This window comes from Conger conger, chromosome 9, assembly GCF_963514075.1.
Source record: "Conger conger chromosome 9, fConCon1.1, whole genome shotgun sequence".
Classification (NCBI taxonomy): domain Eukaryota; kingdom Metazoa; phylum Chordata; class Actinopteri; order Anguilliformes; family Congridae; genus Conger; species Conger conger.
In genome coordinates this window covers 59640888-59651439 of record NC_083768.1, presented here as the reverse complement: position 1 = coordinate 59651439, position 10552 = coordinate 59640888, and the positions used below count along the sequence as shown (strand labels likewise).

At 43.5% G+C, this 10552-nt stretch overlaps 1 protein-coding gene across 1 annotated transcript in view; it reads left to right on the top strand.

Annotated features, from left to right (window-relative positions):
* The first annotated feature begins 859 nt into the window (after positions 1-859).
* The window catches only part of LOC133137449 (neurexophilin-1-like), a 31115-nt gene continuing 21422 nt past the window's right edge, over positions 860-10552 (top strand). The window contains exon 1 of the mRNA XM_061255735.1: positions 860-1001. Coding sequence (XP_061111719.1) covers positions 948-1001 — 54 coding nt within the window. The 5' untranslated portion in view covers positions 860-947. The remainder of the gene's footprint in view (positions 1002-10552) is intronic.

Below are 10552 nucleotides of genomic sequence, written 5' to 3'. Positions count from 1 at the left end.
TTTTCTGTTTAGTGTGAAACAATGGCTCAAAATGTCCCTTCCTGTTCCAGTTGGACTAATATCATTTATACATTCATTGCTGTCTCTATATGTTGTTTTGCATCCAACAAACAAATCCAACGTTGTTAGTCAGATGGCCTATATTGCCGTTTACAGCGTCTTAATCCCTTATCCACGCAGATCCACTGCGCACAGTGAGGTAATCCGCACAGAACCCAAACGCAGGGATGGGGCGCCTGTCAATTAAGCGTCAATTCATTTTTTTTTTGCGGTAGTCCAAAGTCAACGTTTCCAACGAAAAAAAAATGCCGTGTCTGTTGTGCTTTACTGCGTTTTACAGTGTCGTAGTATCTCTGATCTCAGGGTCCCGGACCAATCTCATCCTCGTCTTTAACCCCCCCCCCCCCCCCCTCCTTGTGTGTGTCTCTCTCTCTCTCTCTCTCTCTCTCTCTCTCCCGCTCTTTCGCTCCCTCGCAGACTTGCTAACGCTTGGGGGTTTGTCCTCTCTCCTCCGGATGCCTCGTACCAGCGTGTTGCTGCGCGCGCCGCAGACGGTTGGTGTCCGTTAAAAATCTCCTGTCCCCTTTTCCAGAACGGACCGCTTGGCCGCGCGACGCAATCAGATCAAGACTGATCCCCCTTTGCGATTGCCCTCGAAAATTGAATTTTCATCTTTCATTGAATTATGAGATTGCATCGTCCTCTGTCCGGATTAATTCCTGTGTAATCGTAATTTTACCCCCGCCCCCCCTTCTCCCCCCCCCCCACCTCCTCCTCCCCCTTCGCGTTGTGTCCAAGTATAAGATTGCGCTGTGGTCATGGGGTGTATGATTTTATTTTTGCCTAGGGTGATGAGGGGCTTCTCTCTTGTGTAAAGCGGATACCGGGTGGATCTATGGTCTACAGATACGCGAGTTTCAGCGCGCGGACGTCAGTGGAAGTTTAGGATGCGGACTACGCGGTGGTGCGCGGTCTTTCTCCTCGCGCCTGCAATCTGCCTGGTGAGTTTTCCCCCTTCTCCTAGTTCTTTTTTGTTCTCTTTCATATCTCCTCATAATTTAAAATGCATTTATTCAATAAGGAGAATATTTCTGTAAATCTGCGCCGAGGTTGCTATAGCACGTGAAACAAGTACTGAGAGCGCGAGCCTTTCTCCACGATGACTCGGACCGCGCGCTCTTAATAATTCACGATTTGACACGATTACGATACTTCAATTTAAAAAAAGAAACTTTGACGACATTGTACAATGATGTACTGTCTGTGACGATTTTCAACGAAAATTCAATTGAAGTACCATATAAGTAAATGTAAGGATCGGTGTTTGGGTCAAATGTATAGTGGCTAAATCTTGAAATATATCTTATTTTAATTTCTCTTTACATCGACGACGTTGAAATATTGAGCTATATCTCTATTTAGTTTTATGTCATCGGTAGATGCCAATACACACCGTTTTTCATGACAGCAATATTCTATATTTACTATTATGTAGTATGTATGTATTATGTAAGTCGCAGCAACCATGAACCACTTTGAAATAGTTTTCCTACTAAACCTTTTTATACATACGTTTAATCATTTGGTCCACTACCCCCCGGCGCCTCGAGTAAACTTTGCCATTTGAAGATCAATGTGTAATTCCACATTGATTCTCAAGGGGGCGCCATGTATCACTGAAAGAGAGAAGTTTCGTCAGCTCCGCTGCAGAAGCGTCCAAGCTTGGCCGCACCGGCGACAGTACGCGATATGGATGATCGCGCGCATTTATATTTATATTTATATTTATTTATTTACAAATGTTATAGCATGCAGAGATGACACCAGCATTTCTGAAAATCTAATTAAACCCCTCGCAGACAGAGACCACTTTCAAAACAAGAGGCTAATGTGCGCGATATGCCACTGCTCACGAAAAAGGCTCAGGGAGACATCAGATTACTTGGAGCGCATCATTCCAAAGTACATTTAGTGCGCTACAGGTGACAGTGAACGCTGATGATGTTGAAACTAGTAAATGGTATCTCTCCTGTTAAAACTCGTTCGGCCAACTGTTTCACAACATTTGAAGCATCCTTGCGATTTATTCACGCGCCACGAAGTGTGGCTAGTTTGAAAAAGCTGTAACAGACATCCTGTGAGTCATTTAATTGCAAGTTAATATAGTGTCGTATATCTAATATTAAATAGCTCGTATTGAGTGCATATTGATTTAATAATCCCATAATTTCGTAGTCGTGGAACAAATGCCCAGAAAGTTGCAGCTCTGATATCCTGGCCGGCTTGGACCGAGTACGAATATAAGCACAGCTTTGGGCTGAACGTTCTGCCAAGCCAATAAAATATATAATAGAGTTCGTAAAATACCTACATTTGTTTGTAGTGGAGCGTGGTATCCCATATCTGACCCGGTCTTTCAGTAGATCATTTCTATAGCCTACAAATTGTCAAGTTTCTACTAATGGAAATGAACACACACACACACACACACACACACACACACACACACACACATACACATACCATGTACCCTTCGTGCGTGCAGGCATTTGAGTGTAGACACATATTTACAATTGATATATGAACTATGAAGTTTTTTAAACATCATTTAAGTATCGCATACTGATATAAATTAGTGAACTATATTTCAATAAAGATTAATACTTTAACAATCAAATTGTCTATGAAACGTAGGTTGTACCCTATATACTATTTTCTGATTCCGCTTTGTATAAAAAAGAAAAAAGAAAATCTAATCTGGTTCAATTTCTAAATGGGTTTGCATTTCAAAATGGATTACAAAAAAAATCGTTTTTTATCAGTTGAATGCTTGAGACAATTATACGTTTTAACATTCTAAAACCCAGTCAAATATTTTCAGTAAAATCTCATTTGACTCCCGATCAGATATTACAGATTCCAGTTCAAATGCAATTAATTTATTTTCTGCATAAAAAAGTCTCTGCTGGTGTCAAAGTCTGGCAGCGTGAATTTTGGTTAAACGTTTTAGTTAATTTGTGGTCCAATCGCTAATGTGAGGGGCGTTTCGGCTGTTTTGTTTATACTTACTAATATATCTTAAGTACAGCATCCTGTGTTGTTCTGTAGACGCGATGACACGAAGAGAAACACGGTCTCCAAATTGTAAAACGCTGAACATTTTCACAGTGAAATGTGCCAATATAGCACATACCAGGCTTTTTAAGTTGAGTGCTTTAAAATCACAACACGCGTACGCCGCTCATTTCCACTGTCCCCCGCGGTGTTGATCTGGGCAGTTGCAACCTGCGACACTGTAGAAGCAATGTGCGGAAACAGTAACTCGGGACTGTTTTGTAAACCAGTACGCCAAAACATCCCATGGGGGGGGGGGGGGTTTCTCTATAAACTTCACTGTACTTTCAACGATATGGTTCATTTTATCTTCTCCTGTATCAAACTTTAAAGCATGGTCACATTTGGCTCCTCGGTATAACAGCTGATGAATGCAACCAAAGGGGACCGTTTCGATTGCTGAACAAATTCCAGTGTTAGCCTTTGACTGCATGTAGCCTTACAATGAATAGTCGATAAGACGCAAATCAAGTTAAACTGCTAGTCGAGTATGTGCGAAACCATACCGGCTGTTTACAAATTTCACCGAGCCGTAAATAATAACGTTCCGGCTTGATCAAGAATCTCGCCGTAAGAAAAAGTAAATTGGCCTCCAACGCGGGTCAGTCTCCTTTAGAGTAATCCCGGTGGTGGTATTATTATTATTATTATTATTATTATTATTATTATTATTATTATTATTATTATTATTATTATTATAATTGTGAATTGTTGTTTCGTGTAAGCATATTTAGGTATTAATAATGACGACAGACCCTGATATCAGTGAGAATTCCGGGCATGAATATCGTACGCCGGCTTGTTCATACTGGTGTTTATGCGACTGGTGACAGGTTTAATTAACAGGCCTTGAAAAGACAGCTGTTTCATAGCACCACTGCGTTAATTAACCTGATTTCATGTAAATTTAATCTACGTCGGTTTGACGCGCACCAAACAGTTGGCGCAAGGTGTCAGAATTTCTGTTAAAAAAAAACGAGTTATTGCACATTTTAATAATTAGAAACACGAGTAAAAAAATGAATATGTATATATATATATATATATATATATATATATATATATATATATATATATATATATATATATATATATATATATATATATATATTATATATATATATAATCTGGATAATTTACACAGTGTCACAAACCTTCATTAGACTTGTTATTCTCGTAGAAACACACACATGAGCGCTGAATGTTTCTTGCGTTTCCGCGGCCGGCGGCATTTCGGAACCACGGACAGCGCCGGTTGCAGCGCCCGGAACAAAGCCAAGCGGCAGGAGCCCTTTTGAGTGACTGGCGAGTATCGCGTATGTTTGCTGGAGGGCGATCTGACAAGGAGGAAGCGCATCTCAGCAGCTGCATAAATGTGCTTTGACACCGGACTTTGCGTTGTCTGTGTTACTCAGTGACGTAGAAGGCCGTAAACACGTCTCGGGGAAGAAAAACAACGCAGTCCTGTTAGTTCCTGGCTTATTTAACATAAAGGACTTGAATGAAGTACAGGGACCAAAGCTGTCCTGTCTCGGTGGACTTCCTTTGTGTGATCGCAAATGCATGACCCAAACCAAACGATCTGGTTTTTCACAAGTCTGGGTTATAATTACACTTCACCTGATGATTTCTTTGTGTGTGCAGTGAGTCCTGCATTAACTGCTACAGTGGGGTTTATCAGTGTGTGTGTGTGTGTGTGTGTGTGTGTGTGCAGTGAGTCCTGCATTAACTGCTACAGTGGGGTTTCTCAGTGTGTGTGTGTGTGTGTCTGTGTGTGTGTGTGTGTGTGTGCAGTGAGTCCTGCATTAACTGCTACAGTGGGGTTTATCAGTGTGTGTGTGTGTGTGTGTGTGTATGCAGTGACTCCTGCAGCCACTGTACAGTCAGTCAAACAGCTACTGGCCAGTTAATAGTTTGGGTGTATTATGGAGGCCCTGATTGGCTAGTTAACAGCTGGGGTGAATTAAGCAGGCCCTGTTTGGGTAGTTAACAGCTGGGGTGTATTATGGAGGCCTTGATTGGCTAGTGAACGGCTGCGGTGTATTATGTGGGCCCTGATTGGCTAGTTAAGAGCTGGGGTGTATTATGCAGGCCCTGATTGGCCAGTTAAGAGCTGGGGTGTATTATGCAGGCCCTGATTGGCCAGTTAAGAGCTGGGTGTGTTTCAGAGACTTTCTGTTGATTAGAGTAAGCAGAGAACAATACCCCTGGAGCACTGTGGGGTCAAGGGCCTTGCTCAAGGGCCCGACAGCTGCACTGATCTCTTATTGTGGCTCCAGCGGGGACAACTGCTGGAGCTGCTGTCGAACAGAACCGCCCTCATGCGGTCGCCATGACCACAGACAAACTATGACACCATCAGTTAGAACAGTTGCCTTTGATTTAAAGGTGTTACAATGTATCACCCATGGACAAAGGCCACTGCTTTGAGTAACTGTATTTCTTATTAATACTTTATAAGCATTATAAAGCATTAATAAGCTTTATAAAGCGTTTATAATGACATTATACTTAATGAATAAGGCATTGTTCGGTTTCCAGGTCAGGAAATCAGATCAGATCACTCAGTACGGTCATTATGAAACCTGTATAGACATTTCACATCACACATTTACACATATCTATTAAAGTTTCACTAATTACCAACAGCCATGATGTAATGTTGCTAATTTCACATTACACCTCTATAACTGTACTGTATGTGATTATATTCTGTACTTTAGCACTTGCCCAGAAACAGGCTTTAATAACATATGGTCAAATAGGTACTATGAACTCTGCTTCTGAGCTGACTTGCAGCGTTATATTCAGAAAATATTTGACTTGACATTATTACATTAGACAGAATATTCAGGAATTTAAAAGCTTACATTGTTTTGTAAACATGTTATTCAGAGTATTATGTTCAGAATGAGCTAATATTCCAAATGCTTGGTTGTACCTTGTCTGTGTGTGTGTGTATGAGTGTCTGTGTGTGTGTTTGTGTGTGTGTACGAGTGTGTGTCTGTGTGTGTGTTTGTGTGTGCGTGTATGTGCACTTGCATGTGCACATTTGTGTGTGTGTGTATGAGTGTGTGAGTGTGTGTATATGAGTGTGTGTATGAGTGTGTATGAGTGTGTGTATGTTTGTGTGAGTGTGTGTATGATTATGAGTGTGTGTATGAGTGTATGAGTGTGTGTATGAGTATGTGAGTGTGTGTATAAGTGTATGAGTGTATGAGTGTGTGAGTGTATGATTGTGTGTATGAGTGTATGAGTGTGTGTATGTGTGTATGAGTGTGTGTATGAGTGTATGAGTGTGTGTATGAGTATGTGAGTGTGTTTATAAGTGTATGAGTGTATGAGTGTGTGTATGAGTATGTGAGTGTGTTTATAAGTGTATGAGTGTATGAGTGTGTGAGTGTGTGAGTGTATGATTGTGTGTATGAGTGTATGAGTGTGTGTATGTGTGTATGAGTGTGTATGAGTGTGTATGAGTGTATGAGTGTATGAGTGTGTGAGTGTGGGTATGAGTGTGTATGAGTGTATGAGTGTGTATGAGTGTGTGAGTGTGTATGAGTGTATGAGTGTGTGAGTGTGGGTATGTGTGCGTTACTCATTGGACAGTGAGGAATGGTGAATTCACCGCGACGTTTGAATAATGTCATCGTCTGAGTGCTCCGGGCTTCCCAGCGTAGTGCTGATTTTCACCTGGATCCATTCCGTTCTGCGCTGCTCACTGTGCGCTGGAGAATTCGCTTATTTTTCATTCATGAATGTTATTGCATGAAAAAGTGATGAGCAGAAACACGAGTGGCGGTAAAGGCACGGTCCAGACACGGTCCCGTTCGCTGGGCGACGCTGCGGTGGAGAGACTTCTCTGTAAACGCTGGCGGGGGGGAATGCGTGCCCAGGTAAACGGCGGATGTGAATTGACTGGTACATTCTGCACGTAAACAGCTGTATTGTTCGGAATGCGGTCGGCGTGGGGTTCCGTCTCACTCCGACTGCGGCTCACATGTAAACGTGGTGTCTGTCTGAGATCGGTGTCAGAGTGCAGTGCACTCGGGGCGGACAGCTGGGGATTTAAAAACTCCAGTGCGTTATGAAAGGACACGGGTGTGTTCCGCAGAAGCGCTTATCTGCAGCCCGCAGGTTCTGCGTGCGGCTGGTGTTCACTAGAGTCGTTCGGGTTAAGTGCCGTGCGAAAGGGCTTTGCCTCAGGCCTGAGAGTCGAGCCTGCAACCCCAGGGCCCTGACCTGCTCTGCTACACTGCCACCCTTTGGGGGTTATTCCTGAGAGCAAGATGGATGTTTTATTTAATCGTTATATTTGCTGTGTTTCCACCTCCGGTCAGAAGGGGGCGATAATCACAACCTCCTCATATAGGCATGGGCTCCATTCCATACCAAGGGGCCCAAAACCGGGCTTTGTTTCTGAAGCTCATTTCCTGCTCACGAACGGCACTGCAGCTGGCTCCAGTACAGCCGCTCTATCAGTGTAAAGTCAATCGTAACAGTACGTAAAAGTATAAAGTCACTACATTTGTGCCCTAAAGAAAGTGTCGTTACAATCAGTGTTTTTCTTCTCCTAAGGTCTCCCCAAGTGCTGATTTGTGAACTTTGGGTTATTAGGACAATATAGGAACATTTTGTGGATGAATCAGGGACAGATTACCCTTCACTACTGCACTGTCTCTGGCTCCAAACTGTACAAAATGGTGGTGCCTGTAAACTTGACTTCCTGGGCTTCAAAACTCATTTCACGAGCCCACGTCAGTACAGGCACATATTTTTACTGCATTATTTGCTCCATGCAGTTTAATGCCATGTGACCAACATACTGACCTGTAGCGCGTGCTGTAAAAATGAGGGATTTCTGTCAACGCCGGCCATTTCGTGTCTGAGGAGAGAGAGCGGGGGATGGAGAGAGAGAGGGAGAGAGGGAAGGAGAGAGAGGGTGAGAGGGAAAGAGAGGGAAGGAGAGAGGGAGGGAGAGAGACTCACTGCCCCACCAGACTTCAAATTTAGAATTTTTTTAATTTTTGTGATCTTTCTTTTCCCCATGCATGACCTTTGACCTCTGACTCCCACACCACCTGATCCCATCCAGGAAGTGATGGCTCTGCAGTTCTGTGGGGCTGAGAGGGCGTGATGGGGGGTTGGGGGTGATTAATGGCATTTCAGTCCCCCGCGCCACCCCCTGATCCCTTTAAAACGGCACTAAAGCTCCGTGTGCTGATCCATGTGCTGATCCCTTTAAAACGGCACTAAAGCTCCGTGTGCTGATCCATGTGCTGATCCCTTTAAAACGGCACTAAAGCTCCGTGTGCTGATCCCTTTAAAACAGCACTAAAGCTCTGTGTTGCTGATCCCTTTAAAACAGCACTAAAGCTCCGTGTGCTGATCCCTTTAAAACAGCACTAAAGCTCTGTGTTGCTGATCCCTTTAAAACAGCACTAAAGCTCTGTGTTGCTGATCCGTGTGCTGATCGCTTTAAAACAGCACTAAAGCTGTGTTGCTGATCCCTTTAAAACAGCACTAAAGCTCTGTGTTGCTGATCCCTTTAAAACAGCACTAAAGCTCCGTGTGCTGATCCGTGTGCTGATCGCTTTAAAACAGCACTAAAGCTCTGTGTTGCTGATCCGTGTGCTGATCGCTTTAAAACAGCACTAAAGCTGTGTTGCTGATCCCTTTAAAACAGCACTAAAGCTCCGTGTTGCTGATCCCTTTAAAACAGCACTAAAGCTCTGTGTTGCTGATCCCTTTAAAACAGCACTAAAGCTCCGTGTTGCTGATCCCTTTAAAACAGCACTAAAGCTGTGTTGCTGATCCCTTTAAAACAGCACTAAAGCTCTGTGTTGCTGATCCCTTTAAAACAGCACTAAAGCTCTGTGTTGCTGATCCGTGTGCCGATGTTTGTCTTCTTTCAGTTGCCTTGCACATGCAGCCTGTGGAGCCATAGCGTCTCTCCAGCGCTGTCTCACTGCTGCACCCACGTAAGATTAGATACCCCTGCACGGCCCAATAAAGCAGCGATCTAGTTGATTGACAACCGGAAATAGCTAGCCGGAGGGAAATGGAGATGGAGCGCATGTCTTGATTGATCTGACCCGGTCCGGGCGCTGAAGGAGAAGTCGCGGCTATTATTGCTTTCGACATCCGCGTCCTCGGAGCCTTCTGCTGCCTTAAGTAAGTGTGATTATCCGCGCACTGCTCTGCGCGGCGCGGAACCCCCCGAGTCCAGCGAGCGCGCCCGGGGTTATCAGCGAGCCGTGAACGCGCCTCGCAGGCGACACCGTGCTGGATTTATTTCGTGCAAACTTCGTAAATAAAATGATGAAAAAAGACCACTGCGGTATCAGGAAGAGTAGGCTACACTTATGGATTTCCTCATTAGGTGTTTTTCTTCAGCAAAACAAGAATTTTGTTTCCTGCTTTTGAAAAATAAGATAATGAAATAAGAAAATCCATTAAAAAGAAAACTTCAGGAAAAATATTTTTTGGGTTTTTGCCGTATCACCGAGGAAACCCAAATATAAAAGCAAATCAATCATATAAGAAATATTTCATATATTAAGCAAAATGTATTATTAAAATAAGGAATTTTAAATCAAGAGTTTCGTGCGCCTAGTCCTGTAGATCATTAAGTTTGGGTAAAAGCGTTTTCATTTAAGGTTTTGTATTATAGCTATGTCTAGCCTTTCTTATCGTACTGAGGACAATCACATGTTTCTGAAGGAGAGAGAACCTCGTTTGATGAAAGCGCTGCATGTAAAACCATTTGAGTGGAAGCGTATATTGACTATTGTAGTGACTTTTCAGAATTGAAATTCCGAGAACGAAATCACAATGCACTCAACGGCTTCGCGTGCGCCCCTTATTGCTGTAAGTCAGCTGTTAAAAGGAAAAGGTTTTTGGAAAGAGCGTAGCGCAGGCCAAGCTGTACGTGCATATGGACGCAGCAGATGAACAGAAACAGCTTTGATCTGGAAGATTAATGAGGCTTTTAATCTGATGGCGTGAGATCCAAAGAAGGGAAGGGGAAAAAAACCGATTCTTGGGGATTCTCAAGCGCGTTCACAATGAAACAATGGAATGTTCAGACGCGCTAAGCGCTCTCCCGTGAGTCTAAGCGCGCTGCTTCATTAGGTCAAGAGCGCGTTTGTCGGGGGGTCATTTTCCGACCTTTACACCTGCTTGACCACGGATTTTCTATTGTGCGTCTCTCGACTTTTTAAACAAACCCGTCCGTCGTTCCCAATGTAGCGCGTCGCGTACTGTGAGAGAGTGGACGTAGAAAAAAAAAAGAAAAAAAACACGAGTTAAAATGAATATGCGCCGGCTTTGTTGCACGGCCTGGGTGTTCTTTGCAGATGTCCTTATTGATCGACAGTTAATGAGCTCTTCATTGCGCGCGCAGACTTTAAAGATGAAGAAACCGTGTGTGGCGCTCGCA